The 23,724-nt window shown below is 37.6% G+C and overlaps 4 protein-coding genes across 4 annotated transcripts in view; 2 read left to right on the top strand and 2 right to left on the bottom strand.

Moving 5' to 3' along the window:
• Positions 1-793: 793 nt before the first annotated feature.
• Positions 794-1,875, bottom strand: LOC105217983 (uncharacterized). The gene is made up of 3 exons (XM_011193289.3): positions 1,457-1,875; positions 1,274-1,400; positions 794-1,215 (listed from the first exon to the last, which is right to left on the bottom strand). The coding sequence occupies exons 1-3, from the start codon at positions 1,519-1,521 to the stop codon at positions 898-900; spliced, it is 510 nt and encodes a 169-aa protein (XP_011191591.2). The 5' UTR covers positions 1,522-1,875; the 3' UTR covers positions 794-897.
• A 1,536-nt stretch (positions 1,876-3,411) lies between these two features.
• LOC105217974 (exosome RNA helicase MTR4) lies at positions 3,412-6,922 on the bottom strand. Its single transcript, XM_011193266.3, has 4 exons — positions 6,712-6,922; positions 5,748-6,649; positions 5,209-5,689; positions 3,412-5,145 (listed from the first exon to the last, which is right to left on the bottom strand). The coding sequence occupies exons 1-4, from the start codon at positions 6,825-6,827 to the stop codon at positions 3,555-3,557; spliced, it is 3,090 nt and encodes a 1,029-aa protein (XP_011191568.1). The 5' UTR covers positions 6,828-6,922; the 3' UTR covers positions 3,412-3,554.
• Positions 6,923-7,139: 217 nt separating this feature from the next.
• On the top strand, positions 7,140-8,186 carry LOC105217975 (uncharacterized). The gene is made up of 4 exons (XM_054227526.1): positions 7,140-7,293; positions 7,354-7,607; positions 7,719-7,820; positions 7,929-8,186. Exons 2-4 carry the CDS (start codon positions 7,362-7,364, stop codon positions 8,067-8,069), a joined length of 489 nt encoding a protein of 162 aa, XP_054083501.1. The 5' UTR covers positions 7,140-7,293; positions 7,354-7,361; the 3' UTR covers positions 8,070-8,186.
• A 160-nt stretch (positions 8,187-8,346) lies between these two features.
• Positions 8,347-23,724, top strand: part of LOC105217976 (G1/S-specific cyclin-E) — a 42,110-nt gene continuing 26,732 nt past the window's right edge. Inside the window, exon 1 of the mRNA XM_054227524.1 lies at positions 8,347-8,723. The gene's annotated coding sequence lies outside the window, so the exon portion shown is untranslated. The remainder of the gene's footprint in view (positions 8,724-23,724) is intronic.

Genomic DNA, 23,724 nt, shown 5'->3' with positions numbered 1-23,724 from the left:
TTCAAGTCAATTAATTGTTTTAAACAAATTTCCTTTATTTTCGGTTTCGGTAAAAAAATCTTTTACATGAAGCTGATTGTATTTGAAGAACGAACCCATCTTTTTGAATAGAAACACTAAAAATTGGTAAATGAAGAGGATATTGAATTGTTGTCCAGAAATGTTTAAAAGGTATTTAAATACTGTCAAATATTATATACATACATACATATATGTGACCTGGTCTACGAAAAGGGAGCTAACGTGCGAAAACTAGTTTTCTGGGAAACAGCTGTTAAAAATAAAAGCATCTCATCTTCCATCCGAATCAACTAAAAAGTGAAAATTGATTTTTTGACACCTAAGCCCCCTTTCCGTAGACCAGGTCACATATACATTTTATGAACAATACAATAGTTCCACCCATTCAGATAATGCAAAGGCCAATATAAAATAAATATTAAAACGAATTAATTCAAATGTGGTAATTAATCGTATTCTTACTTAAATTGTAAAAGCTTTTCACATAACTTAAAAAATTAAAATTTTTGGTTTCATCAACACCTCATTGGACATAAAAATATTATATTTATTTATGTTTGGAATTATTATTATGTGGAATATGTTTTAAAAGTAACATTCTGTAGATTATCCTTTATTAGCTATTACGACCACCCAGGGTTGGGGGAATTAAGGCCAATACTTAATTTCAACAACTGTGTCCGAATGCAGTTAATCGGGTAGCTATTTGTATTCAAATACATTTTATATTTCCTTAATTTAAATACATTTATATTATTATTAAGTTCAACTAATTACTAATACATATATACATAAACTTAACTTAATTTTAATTCATGTTTAATACATTTAAACACCATTAAAAACGTATACATACATTAAAACCAAAAGAAACATTTACATCTTTTCTAAAATACGTTTCATAGTATCTATGAACTCCTTCATAGTATTATTTTGTTCTTCAATGGCTTTAACAATTGCTTCTGATAGTTTTTTGTTATCTTTCACCACTGCAATCAGCAATTCATTTTGCTCCTTTGCCACTTTCAACAGTTCACCCTTATAATCCCTCTTTCTAGTTGCCCTCTTTCTAGTTGGTGTTAAGGAACTATGCAGTGGTGACAATAATGGCGAGCGGGTCAATGGCGAGTGGGTCAATGGTGATGCTGTAAGTGTTGGTGACGGGAACGGCAGCGATATTGATGACGATGTGTTCTAATGAAGAAATTATTTTAAGATCAATAAGATAAAGAAATGTAAAATTCAAGCTTACCATAGTAAACGATTCATATGTTTCTTCATTATTGGCTGCCGACAGTTCCATTATTTGATGAACCGCACCAAAATGTTTCCAAGCCGACGTGCTGTCCTCCGAGCGTCCAACTTTTTTCTTTTCTTCTCTGCAATTTCCCAAAAGTTAATAATGTTAAAAAGGTTATGTGGATGCACAGTATACCTATATTTTTGTGTCAAGTTTCTTATTTTTACATGCACTTCCTTTGGTGTAAATTTATGAGCCATTTGCGCAGATATATCTGTTTTTTGTTTTTTTTTTTTTTAATGGATCAAGCCCGCTAACGTATAACTCTCGAATTAACCCCGATTAAAGCAGTTAATCCGAATTAACGCCGCCGTCTGTCAGCGGTATTAATCAGTTGCAAATATGTAGGTGACAGACGGCAACAAAGCGAGTTATAAACTCCCTTAAACAGCTGATTGGCAATAATATTTTCATATTGGTAAAATAAAATTGGATAGAAAGCACATATTGCGGTTGTTAACCGCACAATTAGTACAAAATCACTAAATATTAAAAAAAATAGTGTTTTATTAGAACTTCCATTTTAGAAAAATTTAGCAATTTCATTGCATACGTATGCTTTTGTTTACATTTAATTGAAAAACAGCTGTCAGAATTGCGTATTTTCATTCACAATAGGTTAAAAGCGGCCATGTTTAGCAATGTTGCTGAACCGCATCAAAATGTGTCGGATTAAAAGCGCAGTTAATCCGGATTAATGCCGCCGTCTGTCAGGGGTATTAATGAGATCCAAATTTGTAGGTGATAGACGGCAGCAAAGCGAGTTATAAACTCTGTTAAACAGCTGATTGCCAATGATATTTTCAGTTTGGTGGAATCAAAGTGTATTCAAAGTGTGTTGAATACACTTTGGGTGGAATAAAATTGGATAGAAGTCAAATATTGCGGTTATTAGCCGAACAATTAGTACTGAACACTAATTATTAAAAAAATATACATAAATTCGTTAATATATTGCTTTTCTACACAAATGCGGGTGCGAATCTTAGCTGCTACAAGATAGTGGTCCGAGTCGATGTTAGGACCGCTAAACGTACGCACATCAAAAACACTGGAGACATGTCGTCCATCGATCACAACATGATAGATCTGGTTGAGAGTGATTCGATCGGGGAACAACCATGCAGCTTGATGGATTTTTTATGCTGGAATCTAGTACTACAGACGAGTATATTTCGGGCCCCAGCGAAGTTGAACAGTCTCATGCCATTTGGCGATGTTTCGTCATGGAGGCTAAATTTTCCGACTGTTGTCCCAAAGACACCATTTTACCTACCCTAGCGTTGAAGAACATCGCTTTGATGCGGATTGTGGCAAGACGTTCATCCACCGAGGTGAATGCCAGGACCCGACGACGGAGTCTCTCCCCCACTACGAATACCACAACAAATGTGCGCTCTTTAACATGGCGGCTGTAGTAGATATACCACCTTCTTACGGCCTTGTCCCGTCCATCGCATTTCTTGGATGGCGGTGATGTCAGCCTTTACTCTTATGAAGACATCAACCAGCTGGACAGAGGCACCTACCCAGTTAAGGGTCCGGACATTCCAGATACATGCCCTTAATTCGTAGTCCATTATACAATTGCAGTGGTCGTCAGCAAAATTGGTGTCTCTCATCCGAGGCTGTTGCTTCCTTTTCATTGGGGTTTTTTTATGTGGTGGGTCCCAAACCTTTCGCACAACCGCATAAGCGGTCTCACTTTAGCTCGCCTCCAAACGGATGTCTGTTGGCTACCCAGAGGTCTAAGACCGGAAGTCGTGAGCTGCTTGAGCCACATGCAAAAGAATTGTTCCTGGCCAATCCCAAGTGAATGAAAGTCAGAAACTTTCCTCACTTACGGAACTTCTACATGTGACTCCATCCTCCATATATTATATTATACCTTACAAACCACAATCCAAACGAAGCCAACTAAGAGGCTATTGACATTCCTCATACAAAAATACAAAAAGTCTCATCGTGACAATTTCAAATCTTCCACTCAACAGATCAACAGACTCAAACAACAATAATTATTTAGAATACTTCTGTAGTAAAAGAACCTATCATATGATTATCTTTGCCAAAAATAAAATAACATAATGTAGTATATGTCCATATGTCATGCTTTTTATTTATGTACATATGTATGTACCATATATCGACGAACATCTATAATATGAATGCATTGCATATTTGCTCTTTTGAAAATTATGAATAACTACATTACTATGCATAAAATTGATATTTATAAATATAATGAAGCGGCGAATACAATATCCCTTTTGAGCAGGCGCACACCTTCAGAGAATTTGTTTTCCAAGTCTGTGTTACCGATTGTTTTCGCTGCTTGGCACAATTGCCGCAATAATTCTTCCAGACGGCGCATACATCGAATTATGGAGCCTTCAAAAATGTCTGTCATTCTGCAGACGCTCAAAAATGAAGCACCTTTACACCACGCTAAAACTACGTCCATAAGAAATGGTTTGAATTTTTCCACGTACGATTCCTCGTCCATATTTAATTTGCATTCGGTGGAGATTTTTGCAATGCGACGCGCCAAGTCTTGCATTGAACGCAGTGGACCCGAAAGTTCTTCGGTTGCCTTGGGAGTTTCTGAAGACTTTTCATCGCAGACGAAACAAGACAGCAATGCAACTGACTGTGCTGTGGTAATTTCATTAAATATCCCGTTGAATATCATTTCAGTTAAAAGAAGTTCATCTGCTGAGCTTAATTCGCATGCAACACGTCCTTTAAACTCTATTACATCAGCAGCTGTGCAGTACTCCATACGGCGTAGTACACGTTTCCGATGCTTCAGCTCGTCCATCTGTAGCAAACTACGTGCTTCCTTCAATTTTGTTTTAACCGCCTTCAGTTCTTCCTGCACCTTCAATTTCTGTGTATAACGTTCGTAAATCTTGTCCAATTCAGTCGAATTATGTAGAGGATGTGCGAACAAACGCTCTTCGAACTTATCTATGGAGTCCACAACCTGTTTGAATTCATCACTTTTTATGTTCATTTCAGTAATGGGATTGAGCAGTGGCGGGCCTTTTGGGAAACGCTTCTTCACTTCAGCGATCGTTTTCAGCACACTTCGTCGGTTATCCGCCGGACGCAAGTCATTGGGATAATAAACGCGAAGAGACGAAATCTGCGATATAAGTGTATGTAGAACAGGAACAACTTCCATATTGCCCTTTTGGCCGGACTTGCATGGTTTTGGCTCTTCGGCCTTTGCCGAATCCTCAGTAACATGCAATAAAACATCGACTACCACGACCGTTTCTGCTTTCAGAGGATTTTTAGCATTATTTGTTTGTTTTTTAAAGTTCACGACAATACCCCAATCGAATTCGTCCTTTTCATTTTGAATTTTTATCAGACGACCTGGTTGTAAGAAAGGCACCAGATATTCGGGTTTTGTAATCCAACGCTTAAACTGTTTGCCATAAGAATCGAGTTGTTCGCGTATATGGTGGTAGGATGCAACGCTGTGTTCTTCGCTGATTTTAATTTTTGCCAACTCATTTTGTTTGTCTTGAACTTGTTTGTAAAGTTCAGGTATTGACGACTGGTTTTGGAACTGAAAAAATGAACGTTCCAACATATATTCGGGATTGATTTCTTCGACACGCAGCAAATTCAGCACCATGTTGTAAGTTAAGTGAAATGCAGAGTTTATGGGATCTGCTTTGCCTTGTACAATTCCGCGACCGATGGATGGTGACACTTTCTCGTCAATCATTAATATAACGATACCTTTATCATCGAGACCACGTCGACCAGCACGTCCAGCCATTTGGATGTATTCGCCAGAGGAAATCCACCTATTAAATAAATCATTTATTTAACCATTTGCACTAAGCATTAATTATGTGGAAAAAACATACCTGAAATTTTTACCATCAAATTTTCGTGGTGCTGTAAAAAGTACTGTGCGCGCAGGCATGTTCAAACCCATGGCAAAAGTTTCCGTAGCAAAAAGTGCTTTAAGCAAGCCTTCGCCAAACAAAATCTCAATAATTTCTTTTAGGATCGGCAAGAGACCGCCATGATGTATACCAATGCCACGCTTTAGTAAAGGCAAAACATTTTCAACTTGCGGCAATTGACGATCTTCCTCAGAGAGTACATCCATCGCATTATTGAAAACTTCATCTACCAGTTTTTTCTCTTCGGCAGTATTAAAATCCAGCTTTGCCATTTGCATAGCATATACCTCACAATCCTTTTTACTAAATGAAAAGATAATTACAGGGGCGAAATTCCGTTCCATTATCATTTTGACTATTTTAAAAATATTCGACTGCCCACTGTCAACACCACGAATACCACCTTTTCTTCCTCTTTGATCGCCTTTAGCTGCATCACCTGATAAAATATTGGCAGTTTTAAAGCAACTTAATTAATTGAAAAAATGTAAACATACCTGCATTTTGCAAAACCGCCATGGCTGTTGTAAAATTATCTTCCTTAAACTGGCCTTTTTCGTCAACTATGAGATGTATACCGTCGCCACCAGCTGGAAATATGTAATGTTGCAGCGGCGTCGGCCGATAATCTGTGTAAACTACATGGCATGGTTGCTTGTGAAGATGACAGACCCATTCGGCGAATTGGCGAGCATTTGGTATAGTAGCAGAAAGAAATACGTAGCGTACATTGTCGGGCAATAAAATTAAGGTTTCCTCCCACACTACACCTCTTTCTTTGTCACGCATGTAATGAATTTCATCGAATACGACCCAACCTACTTCACGCATAATCTCACTTCCTCTATATAACATATTCCGCAAAATCTCCGTTGTCATAATAAGGCAAGAAGCTGATGGATTTATCGTCACATCACCAGTTACCAAACCAACATCTTTAAATTCTTCATTGAACTCTCGATATTTTTGGTTAGAAAGCGCTTTAATAGGTGTGGTATAAATTACACGCTGTTTACAACCCAGAGATTTAGCAATAGCATATTCGGCCACTACAGTTTTGCCAGCAGATGTGTGCGCAGACACTAATACACTTTGTTGATTATCTATGCAAAGAATTGCTTCTTTTTGAAAAGGATCTAATACAAAAGGATATTCTTTTGCTGGTGGTCCATTTTGGGCTTGTAGAGGAATATATGCTTGACCCGGATATACGGCTACTTCATGTGTACACGACTCTGGACTCTCAATAACGTGCACTGATATTCGGGAACGTAAGGCGTCCACACAAATATCGTCCAATATGGATTCCGTCTCTTTTATACGTTTTTGCGGAGCCTCATCATTTTCTGCGTCTGCTTTAATAGCCTCACATCCACGCTTTTCTCCGCTTTCAGCTTTCCTAAAAAGTAACCACAAAGTTTTGGGTGAACAGTTTTTATAAAATTGTGCTAGTGTAAATACCTCTCCTCTAAAGAATCTCCTGTTTTAATGTCTTTTAACTCTACAACTGGATTGGCGGAAACGCTTTCGTCGTTATCTTCATTAAAACAATCAAATAAATCGTCAACTTCAGCCATTATTTTTAAATTTAATATATAAAATTAATAAAGTGTGGAACCAAATAGGAGCACGTTAATTTACAAAACAAGAAACGTCAAAATCATTTAAGGGTTGTGGTGTTGCAAAATATAAAGAATATATGTAGTACAACACCATAATATTTGTGTGTGCTTACTGATGTACAGTACGAAATGAAAGTTGTAATTATAACATGAGACGGCCTAATAATTAAATAAAAATATAATATTTCCAAACATAATTAGTAAATATAAATATATCGATTTCATACCATATTTAATATTTTCTACTATACTCTTCAAATAAATATGTACTAATCCAGAGAACGTTAAATATTATACGTTCTCTGCTAATCTATCACGTTTGACATTTATCTTATATACGGTTTTTTCTGACAATCAGCTGTTAGAGTAGGCTGTCATATCAAATTTTTATTGTTTTTACTCGCTCGTCGGAAAGTATATAGTAAGTGGGAATTTATTTTCATTGATTGTTATTTTTCAATTAATAAACACAAACTTTCAGATATAAAAATGGCTGCTTCAGAAACGGGTGGAGTGAAGCCCATGTCCATTGCAGGGCGCATGGTGCGTGAGCGAGAGCGTTTGATTGGCATGTCAAATGATGAACGAGCATGGCGCAAGCAGTGGTTGAAAGATTTGGAGTTGCACCATGGGCCTCGCGTAGTACCCGAATTGGAAAAACAATTACAGAACCCTATTAAACGCTTCTACCGATTCCCTCTAGATAAACTTGGGGAAGCGCTAACACCAGTGCTGGTATGTGCAATAATTCAAGAAATATATAACAAAGTTTAATGTTATGTAATAGAAAAATATAGAAATCTTGAAAGGCAAGATTTTAACACATGTAACATTAATATCTTATAGGGTACACAACGCGCGTATACAATACGTTTTTGGACTGGGAAATTCGCTATGGCCATTGCAGCTATTTACGCCGGTGCTTACTATTTTAAGTATAATCAGAATGTAAGTATATTTGTATATGCATATACCATTGAAATTGATTATCAAAATTGTTTTTTTTTATAATAGTTTATCAAATCTTAACTACATTTTTACTTTTGTAACTTTTAGGACTGGACACGGAAAGGAGGCTGGCGTGTAATCACTTCACGTCGCGTCTGCAACCCTGGCGATGAGGGATATCCAAAAGTTTCGGACCGTACACAACCATCCGATTATGCAGCTCGTGGATTTAAACAAGCGGCAATTTAAATAAAATATATTAAATTAAAGAAAATAAAAGATTGATATAGATGAATTATAAATCTTTAAAATGTTGAAAATAATGCAATTACGACGAATGAATTCAATACACTGTTCAGTCAACAATTTTGTTTATCAGTTTCATTTTATGTGTTACACGCAGAAATTCGCTGAATATGTTATTATTTCTTTTTTGTTTTGTCAGGTTATTTGTTTTACGACATTTCGTTCGTCAGTTTTAGGTGCATAATGCACTTTTCGTACAAACAATTTTCCGGCACTGAACATAAACCATTGTACTTCCATTAATCTTGAGTAAATTTGTAATATACATATTTGAAATTGTTACGCGGTTGTGTTTAGTAATATTCACATATTTTAGTGAAAAACCATACACGTTGATTGAAGAAAAAAAGCAAAATATTTCATGTAAACGATGTTTTATAGAAAAATAACCACAACATAAATGCTTATAGTGTAAATGTCTCACGAATGTGGATATCGAAAATATTGCAAATACAAATTGAAGTGTCTATAAGAAGTGATCGAAATCGTATGCAAATGTAGCTGCAATAATTTAGTGAATAATTTGTTGTGCATCTTAAGGTACTGGATTAATATATGTATGAATAAATACATGCATATACAAACGTGTGTAAGTAAGTAAGTAATGCCCTAATTTTTTAATGCAACTTTTTATATGTATACGAGTATATGTATTTTATATGATTTGTGTTAATTTGTAAGTAACTGTCGAATAAACGACAACAGTTCATTCCAATGATATGTTGTGAAAATATGCCAAATCGGTTCACAACCACGCCTACTTTCTATATACCAGAACTTTGAAGACGACCTAAATTGTTTACTTTACAATATATAAAGTAAGCACTAGTGAAGATATCGGAACAGAGCTTTGAGCAAATACTACATACACACTATAATGTAGCATCGCCCTTCTAAAAAAACCATACATTTTCAAGGCTCCATATATCCTCAGTGCTTCTAATATTTTTTTACCGAAAATATAGGTAAGTCCCTCAGATGTTTTGAAGAAATTCGAAGGGAATATCTTTCTTTTAATAATGTCTCCGTGCCAAAAATACGTGAAATCGGGTCATAACTTCACCTAACTCCCACATACTTAATATTAGGATTTTCAAACTTTCAATGGACTTTATACCATATATATGACGAATATGTGGGTCAAATTGTGTGTTCTGTAAATCGTTTTCGGCCAAAATTTTTTGATTTTCCGTTTTCAAATCGCAAAACATGTTCTGAACATTTTTCCGTTTTTCATTTTTCGAAAATAAACAAACCGTTTTGTAAACATGTTCTGTAAATCGAAATCGTTAAAATATTTCTGTTTTGAATTCGGGGACAAAAATAATAGCGGTTTTGAATTTTTAAAGAATTTTTATTGCAATAATGTTAATATTATGTAATAACATTGTATATTTTGTTGTAAATAATGATCAGATCTATTAATAAATGCACCTTTTAACGGTTCAGCTTCTTGGGAAACATAATAAAAAAATAATAAAAGGTCATCTAAAAATTGTCGTAATCACACTATAACTCATATAAAGAAATTGAGGAACTCAGAGACTGTAGTTAATGTCTTAGAAAATATCTTTAAATCTTTCATATTTTCTATGGAAATTCAGAAGCAATATTTTTATACTAAGATAGTAATATAGTTTTGTTCACATAACGGTTGTTTCTAAGTCGTAAAACTAAACGAGTTATATGAGTGTTATATGTATCAAAATGATCAGGGTGACGAGACGAGTCAAAATCCGAATGTCTGTCTGTCCGTCCGTGCAACGGATAACTTGAGTAAAAACTGAGATATCTTGACGAAACTTGGTACACATGTTCCTTGGGTTGCTTTCGAAAAAATTACTTTGGGCAAAATCGGACCACGTCCACAAAATGACGAAAACCGAAAACACATAAAGTGTCATAACTAAGTCATAAATAAAGTTATAAAAGTAAAATTTGGTACAAAGGATCGTCCTAGTAAGGGCCATATTTGGATGTAATTTTTTGGGGAAGTGGACCCGCCCCCAAATAGGTTTTTTGTATATATCTCGCAAACCAATGAAGCTATATAAAAAAAACTTTCTGCAGTCGGTTTCCTTACGTACCCCACCACACACCATGATAGCCGAATAGTTGAAATCGGATAATAACCACGCCCACCTTCCATACAAAGGTAACGAAAAACGTCAGAAACACTAAATTATATACAAGAAATAGCAGAAAGAAGCTGCACTCAGATTTTTTTACATAATAGAAAATGGGCGTGGCATCGCCCACTTATGGGTCAAAAACCATATCTTAGGAACTACTCGACAGATTTCAATGAAATTCGGTATACAATATTTTCTTGACACCGTGATGACACGTGTGGAAAATGGATGTAATCGGTTCACAACCACGACAACTTCCCATATAACTCAATTTTGTAATCCATCTTATTCCTTCACTTTATAATATATGAGCATTTCCACAGAATCGTCAACCAGGACCAAAAATTAAAATGTTAATAAAGATAAAATTTTTTTAAATAAGATTTTACAAAGATGTTTAAATTTTATGAAACCTGAAAACTTAATTGTTTTTACTTTGAGCTACTCTACAAGTAATTTTTCTCTTGAGTTATTTTATATGAATAACTTATGTTATGGTTGTACTTTTCCACAAAATCTCTTTATTAAATACCAAATAAGAAGAGAAAAATGCAAAGGGGCCAAACAAAAATCGAATAACGGTAAATTTTTATTTTGCTTATTATCTACGATCTAACCGTACGTTCGCGACCAAAAACATAATTTATTGCTATTACTTCACATTGAGTGCAAACTGGTGCCTAAAAAAACACGATTAAAGCAAGTTAAGCATCCCTAATCAAAAAACAAAATTACTTTAGGTAAACAGTGCATCAAACTTTTTATTTCGATTTTCAAAATTTCGTACGTTCGCGACCGTAAGTATTGATTTGTTTCTAAACAAATATTCTAATGAAAATTGTATGACAAACGATTGCGAAAAGTGTACAACAGATGTAAAAGATATTGTGCCGCTAAAATACTTGTCAAAAATGGACGCAAATGTTAAATGGCAATCCGGGAGGAAAGTGGGCGATCGTGTAATTTTGACTTGCACTGTTGCTGCGTTATCGGACTTGCTCCATGAACTACAAGTTTAACTGCCAATTTTCAAGCAACATTTCTTTGTAAAGCGAGCACAACAATATTATTTTGAAAACGTAAGGAAAAATATCACGCCTGGAAAATTATAGGCTGGTGTGCCAAAATGAAATTCAAAGCGCACATTTCAGCTATAAGCAAGTTTGCATTTTTACTTGCGTAGCTTGAATGTTTAATGAAATTAAGTCGTTGGCAGTAATTAGTGATATTTTAAATCACAGCAAAATCGATGTTAACGTTTTCATAACGAAGCTTATTCAAGAGATAAAAAAACAGCATGGCGAATTTGAAAGTATTTTCCTTTTCTCGGACGGAGGTAGTAGTCAATTTAAAAATAAGTTGATTGCTTGGATGAGTGGAACTATTTTACAATGTCACATGGTAGTTGGCAGTTGTGAAAAGAAAAATCTGGCAAATTACGAGAACAAAAAATGTCGTTTTAAACGATGCATTCTCTTTTTACAATTGTGCGCAAGAGCACATTACTGAAATTAAAATTTTATATATTGGAGCTGATACAATTTTCGAGATATCTCCAACTTTATATCGAAAATGGAAGGATATACCGAATATTGCAGGTATCAGAATGGTGCATTCGATTTCCTACGACGAAAATCTTAAGCTACGAACTGCTCATACGGCCTATTCAAAATATAACAATATTAAATAAATATTTCTTGTGCTTTATATATGTTTATATCTTTTCAATCAATAAAAGGAATATTAGTTTGCTTTATTTAAGAAAAGGTTTCCAAAATCCAAATAAAAACTTGATGGAAAAATCGTACGTTCGCGACCGGTACTCAACCTCATAAATAAAAAACCAATGGACAAATTTCAGCATGCAATTAGTTAGGAGGAAGTTACTTTATTCCAATGTAATATAAATTAATCCTTTTAGAATATTATGTTCCATTTCGCTATTTTTTGCGTTTTTCTAGTTGCACCCAAAAGCAACTTCCATTATTCGTACGTTCGCGACCGCATGTTTGTCGCTAACATATTAAAAAATAAAAATCGAAAGATCCTACCTTTTGCACCAAAGAAAGACCTAGCAAAATGCTATCAAAACATAAAAAAAATAAGACAAATTTTTGTTTTCCTTGTTTTTTGAACTTTAAATGCGTGCGAACGTACGGTTCGCGACCGTTTGAAATGCTCATATACATTAGTAACCAATGAAGATAAGGGAATAAAACTTTACACAAATACTGTTGCATCGCTTGTGGAATAGTTGTCGAAATCGGTCTATAACTTTTCAATCCCCCGGATATCAAATATGCAGAACTCAGTGCCTTTGGGTAATTTTTCACCGAAAATATCGGCAAATCTCTCAGATTATTAATTTAATTCAGACGAAATCTTTTTCTTCTAATAGTGTGTCTCTGTACCAGAAATGGTTAAAATCGGGTCATAACTTCCCCTAGCTTATAGGATTTTCAAAAATACTATGGGCTTAATAGCTTATAAATAGGTTAATATATGAAATATCTTAGCAAAATTATGTGAGCATATAATCTTAGATATTATGTATATTGGTGGTGAAAATGAGCGAAATTGGTTCAGGAATTACATCAGCCTTCCTATACTATATATAATGATTTTCGTTATTCTATTGGACTTTATGTCGAATATATGGGTCAAATTCTGTGTAATCTTAATAAAAATATAGCAATAAATTGCGAGAGTATAAAATTTTCGCTTCCGAACATAGCCTTTCCTTACTTGTTTCTACTAATAATGCCAAAATTCGGCAAAATCGGGTAATTTCTTCCCCTAGCTGCCTATACCTAATATTATGATTTTCAAACAAACGGTAAAGCCTACCGTACCGCATATATTGGTTAATATGTGAGATCTTAGTATAATTAAGGGAATGTATAACATCGGATATAGTGTAGTTTGGTGGCAAAAATAGTCGAAATCGATCCAAGTTCAGCTTCCATATAACAGATATAACAATTTTCGTTATTCTAGTGGGCCTATAAGTTATGCCGACTCGTATATGAGTAAAATTATGTAGTATGAAAATATGTATACTATTGAATTAAATTAATGGGTTGCGAGATAATAAGATTTCGATTACACCCGAAATTACCCCATATTTACTTGTAATTATTTCATAATATCATAAAAATAAATTACATTTTTACTATATATTGTTAAAATATAAGGAATAATAAATGTATCTAGTTAATCACCAAGACAACCAGCTTTACAAATTTACACGCGTTATTTTGAAAATAAAAGCATCATGATGCCTGGTCGGCTTGCATGTTTTGCTCATATTACCTTTTAAATCAATGTGCGCTTTTTCAAAAGGTGAAAATATAGTAGTATACATCATATAAGTATATGAGTTCCATACATGCAACATGTCACCTGCCACAAAATTTTCTTTTTTCACAATTTTTTTAAATCAAATTTTCAAACTTTCATTCGAATTTAATAGAAAACGAACGAATTACAGAACACTTGAAATAAAATCGTACGAATTCTCATTTCGGAACTGAATTCAAATCGTATGAATTTTAGAACATGTCTGATATTAATGAAATTAAATAAATAAATTGCGAGAGTATAAAATGTTCGGTTACACTCGAAATTAGCCCTTCCTTACTTGTTTACTTTAAATTTGACTCCAGTCTCCATGTATTGTCCTTATTTTAACAAAGAGAAAGATCGAAACATCATTCGAGGTATGTTAAGTAATAAACATCCCTGTTCATGTTCTCCAATCAGTTTTCTCATAATTTCTTCGAATTTTTATTTTACGAGTATTGTCTCTTACACAAATCGCTCTCTGACTGCCTCGTCTCTTTTGGCATTCCATTTATGCCTTTACATTCGCACCAGCTATTCCCCTACTATGCATTCGTACAATGTAAAAACTTGTAATAAATAATAGCTGCCATCGATTGGTCACTTCTCTGCTCGCTATCTTTGGGCGCTGCTCGAGTACAATAGGTTTTATGCTAACGGCCAACAGCCAACATTGAGCACTTGTATGAAAACATGCATGATGTTTACTTGGAAGGTAAGGCATAGTGCATTCTGATTTTTTGGCAAAACTACTCAACAGCGTTTCTCAAAATTATGTGGGAAATATTTTATACCATTACTATAAAAAACAAAAATTCTTTGGTGTAGACAGATATTTAAATATTGCAGTTGTGGAATCACATTAAAAGGGACCAGTGTCAACTTGAGGACTAACTATTACTATTACAATAATTTTTATTTCTATATTTTAGAAGCAACATCCTTAAACATATATATAAAAAAATAAAATAAAACGCACTTTATCTCACTTTTCGAGATTTAGAGAGATAAGTAACTTCAAAGTCAAAACATTTCCCTGTACATGTTTTTTTTTTTGTTCACTGTATGTATATAAATTAGAAATGGCTACACTTGTAGCTACTAACAATCTATGTTTGTGTTTCTTGAACTTTTATAAAAGATCACCGATGATTACTCGCAGAGATATACTAAAGAATACTCGACAAGAAAATGTCTGATTGTGAATGTTACATCTAAAATAGTGTAGATTATATTATATTATATATTGAGGATTGCACCGCTACCTAAGGTCTACTGTGCCCTCTCCAGTTATCTCAGCACTCCCTCCAACCCCGTCACGTTAAGAACAGGGCTGACAGTGTTGCAGAGCCCCAATTATGTGTCGCCTTTTCTTCGCGATCGCCGGGCAGTCAAAGAGTAAGTGCTCTGGTGTCTCTGCTTCCGAATCGCAGAATCGGCAAAGATCCGACGAGTAGATTCTTGAGGTGTGGCCAGCTGGAGTGGAGTGGAGTAGACAGCTTGAGGAGTGGCCCCGTTATCCCCGCGCCTGTACCAACTGCTATCTTAGATCCGTCCATGTACCATTGTTGTGTGCTTCTGCAGGAGAGTTGAGTCCTTCCATTCCCTTTGCACAGAACTGTTTTAAATCGTCTCACAAGGTGTACCCTTTTGATGATATCGTCCCTTGGGAGGAAAGTCGTTGGAAGCTTTTCTTCCAATGATCTCCAATTGCCGGGCGCTGTTTCCTAGACCTTTTCTCGTTAGGGCCAGTAAGGTCTTGTTGGCCCTAGTGCCAACCACCATATGAAGTGGGGTGGAGTTCAGGACCGCCTCCAATGCTGCAATTGGACAAGTGCGCATTGCACCAGTGATGCATACACAGGATAACCGCTGCAATTTGGTCATCTGTTTTTCAGCTGACGCCAGGGAGATCCTTGATGACGAAGCCACCGCTCCATAAGGTTACAGCCCTAACAATCATAGTGTACATCCATCGCAGTATGTGCGGGCTACAGCCCCTGGTTTTTCTCCTAGGTGTTTGCACACCATTAGCGCTTTAGTGGCTTTCGCAACCGCGGTGTCCACATGCTTCTTCCACCTCAGTTTTGTATTTAGTAGTACTCCAAGATATTTTATTTCCTCTTCCCTAGCTACCGCTTCGCCATTGAGTGTGGTGGTACCCAGGGAACGATCTTCCTCTTGTGAAGGGGATAATGGCTGTTTTTGATAAATTGATACTAAGTCCAACCTTAACGCACCATTTCCTCGCTAGGCTTAACCCTCTTTGGACGATGTCTCCAAGAGTGCTTTCGAATTTACCTCTGGCTATGATTACGATGTCATCCGCATATCCCTGACATCATATTCCATTTCCTGTTAATACCTCCAATAGCTCGTCCTCGACTAGACTCCATAGAAGCGGTGATATTACCCCACCTTGGGGACAACCTCTAGTCGTACCTAGTCGAATGCCGCGTGAGCCTATCTGCGTTTCTGCTATTCTTGTACCAAGAACTGCATTTACCCATCTTACGATCGGCCTCCTGGTTAGGGCTCTGGTGACACTTGAGTGGGAGGTGCTATCCAACGCACCCTCTACGTCAAGAAAGGCGCACAGAACCATCTCACCAGTCGCAAATGCATCCTCTACCTCCGATACCAAGCTGTACAGAGCTGTGTCCGTTGATCTTTCAACTCTGTAGGCGTGTTGACTTGAGTGTAACGGGTAGTGTTCTAATGCCACAGTCCTGATGTAATTAGATATATGCAAATAACCGATTTGGTGCGGGGCCACGCCCACTTTCCCAAAAAAATTAAATCCAAATATGCCCCTTTCTAGTGGGATCCTTTATTATACTCTCGCAACGAAAGTTGCTAAAGAGAGTATTATGATAGTATTCACATAACGGTTGTTTGTAACACCTAAAACTAAAAGAGTTAGATATAGAGTCATATATACCAAAGTGATCAGGGTGACGAGTAGATTTGAAATCCGGATGTCTGTCCGTCCGTCCGTCTGTCCGTCTGTGCAAGCTGTAACTTGAGTAAAAATTAAGATATCTTGACGAAACTTGCCACAAATATTCCTTGGCACCATAAGAAGATCAAGTTCGAAAATGGGCAGAATCGGACCATTGCCACGCCCACAAAATGGCGAAACCCATAACTAAGCAATAAATGAAGATATAAAAGTAAAATTTGGAATAAAGGATCGCACTAGGGGGGGGCATATTTGGATGTAACTTTTTTGGGGAAATGGGCGTGGCCCCGCCCACAAATCGGTTATTTGTATTTAACTCGCAAACTAATAAAGCTATATAAACCAGCAGTCGGTTCTCTTATGTACCCCACCACACACCATGAAAATAGTTGAAATCGGAAAATAACCACGCCCACCTCCCATACAAAGGTTAGGTTACTTAAAGTTTTAACGAAAAACGTCAGAAACACTAAATTTCACATAAGAAATGGCAGATGGAAGCTGCACTCAGATTTTTTTACAAAATGGAAAATGGGCGTGGCGTCGCCCACTTATGGGTCAAAAACCATATCCCAGGTAGAGTAGACCGATTTCAATGAAACTTGGTTTGTAATAGTTTCCTTACATCCCAATGGTATGTTGTGAAAATAGGCCAAATCGCTTCACAACCACGCCTACTTCCTATATACCAGAACTTTGAAGACGATCTGAATCGTTTACTTTACAATATATAAAGTAAGCACTAGTGAAGATATTGATGAAGACATTTGCACAAGTACTACGTTTATAGTGTGGCAGCCCCATTCTAAAATCTCCGAAATCGGAACATAGGTTGTCAAGGCCCCATATATCGAACATGAGGACCTCGGTGCTTCTAACCTAATATTAGGGTTTCCAACTTTCAATGGACTTTATACAATATATATGACGAATACGTGGGTCAAATTGTTTATTATATAATATAAAAAATGTTTAGTAAATAAATTGCGAGAGTATAAAATGTTCGGTTACCCCCGAACTTAGGCCTTCCTTGTTCTTTATACTTACATCGAATTGAGTAATAACAAGTAAGGAAAGGCTAAGTTCGGTGCAACCGAACATTTTATACTCTCGCAATTTATTTAGAGATTTACCTATATTTTCGGTGAAAAATTACCCTTAGGCACTGAGTTCTTCATATTTGTTATCAGGGGCCTTGAAAAGTCATGGTTCGATTTTGACAATTTTTCCACAAGTGATGTTACAGCTCAAATTCAGTATTTGAGTAAAGTTTTATTTCTCTATCTTAATCGGTTCCTTATGTATACATTATAAAGTGAACGAATCAGAAGGATTCAAAATTGAGTTATATGGGAAGTAGGCGTAGTTATGAATTTCGACCATATTCCACCAGTGTCATCAGGGTATCAAGAAAATATTATATACCGAATTTCATTGAAATCTGTCGAGTAGTTCTGGAGATATGGTTTTTGACCCATAAGTGGGCGACGCCACGCCCATTTTCCATTTTGTAAAAAATGCTCAGTGCGGCTTCCTTCTGCCATTTCTTATGTAAAATTTGGTGTTTCTGACGTTTCTCGTTAGTGAGTTAACGCACTTTTAGTCATTTTCAACCTAACCTTTGTATGGGAGGTGGGCGTGGTTATTATCCGATTTCTTTAATTTTTGGACTGTATAAGAAAACGGCTAAAAGAAACGACTGCAGAAAGTTTGGTTTATATAGCTTTATTTGTTTGCAAGATATATACAAAAAACCTATTTGGGGGCGGAGTCTCGCCCACTTTTCCAAAAAAATTACATTCAAATGTGCCCCTCCCTAATGCGATTCTATGTTCCAAGTTTTGTTTTCATAACTTTATTTATGGCTTAACTTTAGCTCTTTATGTGTTTTTGGTTATCGCCATTTTGTGGGCGTGGCAGTGGTCCGATTCCGCCCATCTTCGAACTTAACCTTATTATGGTGCCAAGGAACACGTGTTCCAAGTTTCATTAAGGTATCTCAATTTTTACTCAAGTTACAGCTTGCACGGGCGGACAGACGGACGGACGGACAGACAGACATCCGGATTTGAACTTTACTCGTCACTCTGATCCCTTTGGTATATATAACCCTATATCTAACTCGTTTAGTTTTAGGACTTACAAACAACCGTTATGTGGACAAAACTATAATACTCTCTTTAGCAACTTTTGTTGCGAGAATAAAAATCACCAAAATCGGACCATAGGTTTTTAAGGCCCATATATCGAACACGAGGACCTCGGTGCTTCTAACCTAATATTAGGATTTCCAACTTTCAATGGACTTTATACAATATATATGACGAATATGTGAGTCAAATTGTGTGTTTTCTTAATAAAGTTAAAAAAATAAATTGCGAGAGTAGAAAATGTTCGGTTAGACCCGAACTTAACCCTTCCTTACTTGTTTATTATTACCATCGGCGGGTGGCGGAATATGAAATCAGATAGGGCTTTGGAGCGGTTTATTTATGTTAACATAATTGTGAATTACTTGTTATGATTTTAAAAAGTTTAGGAAAAAATTTCACTTTAATATAGGCAGTGGAAGTATTTTTGGCCGCCGATTTCATACAAGACCGACCTCTGTGCATTGGACCGATTTTACCCATCTTCGAAAGCAACCTCCTCAGGGTGCCAAGAAATATGTGTTCCAAGAGTCATTAAGATATCTCAATTTTTACACAAGTTATCGCTTGCACGGACAGACGGACATCCGGATTTGAACTCCACTCGTCACCCTGATCACTTTGGTATATATAACTCTATATCTAACTCGTTTAGTTTTGGGTGCTACATAAAACCGTTATGTAAGCAAAACTATTGTACTCAAAGTTGGCACTTGTTGCGAGAGTATAAAAAGAGGATATAGCAGGAAGATCACCATTTCGTAACACCAATTCACCACCGCGTTATGAACAATATAAGAATGCACGACCATAAATATGCACAATAGAAGAAGCAGAGACAATGTTGGACCCGATCGGAGATTCTTCTTCTTCATCTTGACTGGCGTAGACACCGCTTACGCGGTTATAGCCGAGTCCAAAACATCGCGCCACGTATCCCTCCTTCTGGCAGTTTGGCGCCAATTGGTTATACTAAGCGAAGCCAGGTCCCTCTCCACCTGGTCCTTCCATCGGAGTGGAGGTCTCCCTCTTCCTCGGCTTCCACCAGCGGGTACTGCATCGAATACTTTCAGAGCTGGAGACTTTCATCCATTCGAACAACATGACCTAGCCAGCGTAGCCGCTGTTTGTTTATTCGCTGGACTATGTCTATGTCGTCGAATAACACATACAGCTCATCATTCCATCGTCTGCGGTATTCGCCGTTGCCAATGTTTAAGGGACCATAAATCTTCCGCAAAAACTTTCTCTCGAAAACTCCTAGTGCCGTCTCATTGGATGTTGACATCGTCCACGATTCTGCACCGTAAAGTAGGACGGGAATGATGAGGGACTTGTAGAGTTTGGTTTTTGTTCGTCGAGAGAGGACCTTACTTTTCAATTGCCTACTTAGTCCATTGTAGCACCTGTTGGCAAGAGTGATTCTGCGTTGGATTTCCAGGCTGACATTGTTATTGCTGTTAATGCTGGTTCCCAGGTAGACGAAATTATCTACAACTTCAAAGTTATGACTGTCTACAGTGACGTGGGAGCCAAGACGCGAATGCGCTGACTGTTTGTTTGATGACAGGAGATATTTCGTCTTGTCCTCGTTCACCACCAGACCCATACGCTTCGCTTCCTTATCCAGTCTGGAAAAAGCCGAACTAACGGCGCGGGTGTTGTTTCCAATGATATCGATATCATCGGCGTACGCCAGTAGCTGTATACTCTTGTAGAAGATTGTACCTTCTCTATTTAGCTCTGCAGCTCTTATAATTTTTTCCAGCATCAAGTTAAAGAAGTCGCACGATAGTGAGTCACCTTGTCTGAAACCTCGTCTGGTATCGAACGGCTCGGAGAGGTCCTTCCCGATCCTGACGGAGCTTTTGGTATTGCTCAACGTCAGTTTACACAGCCGTATTAGTTTTGCGGGGTTACCAAATTCAGACATCGCGGCATAAAGGCAACTCCTTTTCGTGCTGTCGACAGCAGCTTTAAAGTCGACAAAAAGATGGTGTGTGTCGATCCGATTTTCACGGGTCTTCTCCAAAATTTGGCGCATGGTGAATATCTGGTCTGTTGTTGATTTTCCAGGTCTAAAGCCACACTGATAAGGTCAAATCAGTTTGTTGACGGTGGGATTTAGTCTTTCACACAATACGCTCGACAGAACCTTATACGCGATGTTGAGGAGGCTTATCCCACGGTAATTGGCGCAAATTGTGGGGTCTCCCTTTTTGTGTATTGGGTAGAGTACACTGAGATTCCAATCGTCAGGCATGCTTTCTTCCGACCATATTCTGCAAAGAAGCTAATGCAAGCACCTTATCAGCTCTTCGCCGCCGTATTTGAATAGCTCGACCGGTAATCCATCGGCCCCCGCCGCCTTATTGTTCTATTCTATGCTATTCGAATTTCTTCACGGTCGGACAATGGGACATCTGCTCCATCGTCGTCGATTGGGGAATCGGGTTCGCCATCTCCTGTTGTTGTACTTTCACTGCCATTCAGCAGGCTGGAGAAGTGTTCCCTCCACAAACTCAGTATACTCTGGTCATCAATAACTAGATTACCTCTGGGGTTCCTACAGGAGTGTGCTGCGGTCTTGAAACCTTCGGTTAGTCGCCGGATCTTTTCGTAAAATTTTCGAGCATTACCCCTGTCGGCCAGCTTGTCAAGCTCTTCATACTCACGCATTTCGGCCTCTTTCTTTTTTTGTCTGCAAATGCGTCTCGCTTCCCTCTTCAGCTCTCGGTATCTTTCCCATCCCGCTCATGTTGCGGTCGATCGCAACATTGCGAGGTAGGCAGTCTGTTTTCTCTCCACTGCGAGGCGACAATCCTCATCGTACCAGCTGTTTTTTTGGCTTTTCCGAAAACCAATAGTTTCGGTTGCAGCTGTAAGTAAGGAGTTTGATATGCCGTCCCACAGCTTATACCGAGATGCTGATGAGTGCTCTCAGAGAGCAGGAGTGCAAGTCGAGTAGAAAATCGGCTGTCGGTTGTGATTGCAGCTTCTCGATGTCGAACCTTCCTTGTGTTTGTTGACGTGTGCGCTTTTCTACACAGAGGCGGGTGCGTATTTTAGCTGCTACAAGATAGTGGTCCGAGTCGATGTTGGGACCACGAAGCGTACGCACATCAGAAACACATGTCGTCCATCTATCATAACATGATCGATCTGGTTGCGAGTGATTCGATCCGGGTACAGCCAAGTAGCTTGATGGATTTTCTTATGCTGGAATCTAGTACTACAGACGACCATATTTCGGGCCCCGGCGAAGTCGATCAGCCTCAGACCGTTTGGTGATGTTTCGTCATGGAGGCTGAATTTTCCGACTGTTGTCCCAAAGACACCTTCTTTACCCACCCTAGCGTTAAAATCGCCAAGCACGATTTTGACATCGTGGCGGGGGCCACGCTCATAGGTACGTTCTAGGCGCTCATCTTTGATCACTTCGTCCTTCTCTTCCGTCGGGGCGTGGGCGCAAATCAGCGATATGTTGAAGAACCTCGCTTTGATGCAGATTGTGGCTAGACGTTCATCCACCGGAGTGAATGCCAGGACTCGACGACGGAGTCTCTCTCCCACCACGAATCCCACACCGAATTTGCGCTCCTTTATATGGCTGTAGTAGATTTCACAAGAACCCACCTTCTTCCGTCCTTGTCCCGTCCATCGCATTTCTTGGATTGCGGTGATGTCAGCCTTTACTCTTACGAGGACATAAACCAGCTGGGCAGAGGCACCTTCCCAATTAAGGGTCCGGACATTCCAGGTGCATGCCCTTAAATCGTAGTCCTTTAAACGTTTGCAGTGGTCGTCATCAAAATTGGGGTCTCTCATCCGAGGCTGTTTTGTTCTTTTCATTGGGGGGGGGTGTTTTTATGTGGTGGGTCCCAAACCCTACGCACAACCGCGAAGCGGGTTTCGCCTTCTCACTTTAGCTCGCCTACAAACGGATGTCTGTTGGCTACCCAGAGGATACTTGGTCTAAGACCGGGAGTCGTGAGCTGCTTGAGCCACATGTAAAAGAATCGTTCCTGGCCACTCCCAAGTGAATGACAGTCAGAAACTTTCCTCACTTACGTGAACTTCTACATATGACTCCATCCTCCTATCGGATCGGAGATTACTTCAAGCGAAATCATATGAATTTATATACACGAATACTATACATACATATATGGATCAAATAATTTGAAAGTTTATTTTTTGTGGAATTACATTTGGGGCATACAAGTTTTTCTCAAACTAAGATAAAAAAGATAAAAAAATGATCGGAGCCAAAGTTTGAAAACATAAAATCCATATCTACGATTTGGAATGTATCATTAAGAAAAACTAAAACTGTTACAATCCGGGGATACTATTACTGTAAACGAACAGCTTTTTTCAACAAAATTACTATAAACTTTGAATCAAATTGTAGTTAGCATCTGACGTCGATAATAAATGCAACATAAATAAGTAATTATTTTTAATACAAATTTTCAGGACTTATATTAATTACTTCCCCAACTTCAATATTTCATAAATATAATCAGTAGGTAGATTTAATTAATAGGTATCTATTAAGCGTTGATATGTTTAGTCTTAAAGACATACTAATAATTGAATGGAAAAGTGGGTTATTTTAGGTCAAATAGAATAGATAACATGTGTTCATATGGGACTGTCTTCTCCGTCCAAAGGCTTTTCATTTGTAAAAATTCGATGGTGATAAGATCTTCGCATTTCTTTGAGGCTAACAGCATTGGCATCTACTAATTCATTCAATTTAAATATAATTAGAAGTTCCGGGAGCTAAGTTAAGTCTTATGCATTTACCTTCTATGTGGTACTTAGTGATTACTACCTGGCTATAATTAATAGTTTTGATGACGAAAAATTCGTTTCAAGAGAAGCTTGTGACAATCTACGAAGGTTTCTCTGCCGCTGATCATTAAAAATCAATAATTAAATAAAAAATATATTAAAAAACGTCGATAAGAAAATATCCATCATAACCTTGTCTCAAAAGTGAAATG

The sequence above is a fragment of the Zeugodacus cucurbitae genome, chromosome 3 (genome assembly GCF_028554725.1).
Source record: "Zeugodacus cucurbitae isolate PBARC_wt_2022May chromosome 3, idZeuCucr1.2, whole genome shotgun sequence".
Classification (NCBI taxonomy): domain Eukaryota; kingdom Metazoa; phylum Arthropoda; class Insecta; order Diptera; family Tephritidae; genus Zeugodacus; species Zeugodacus cucurbitae.
This window is presented reverse-complemented; position numbering and strand designations above follow the sequence as displayed.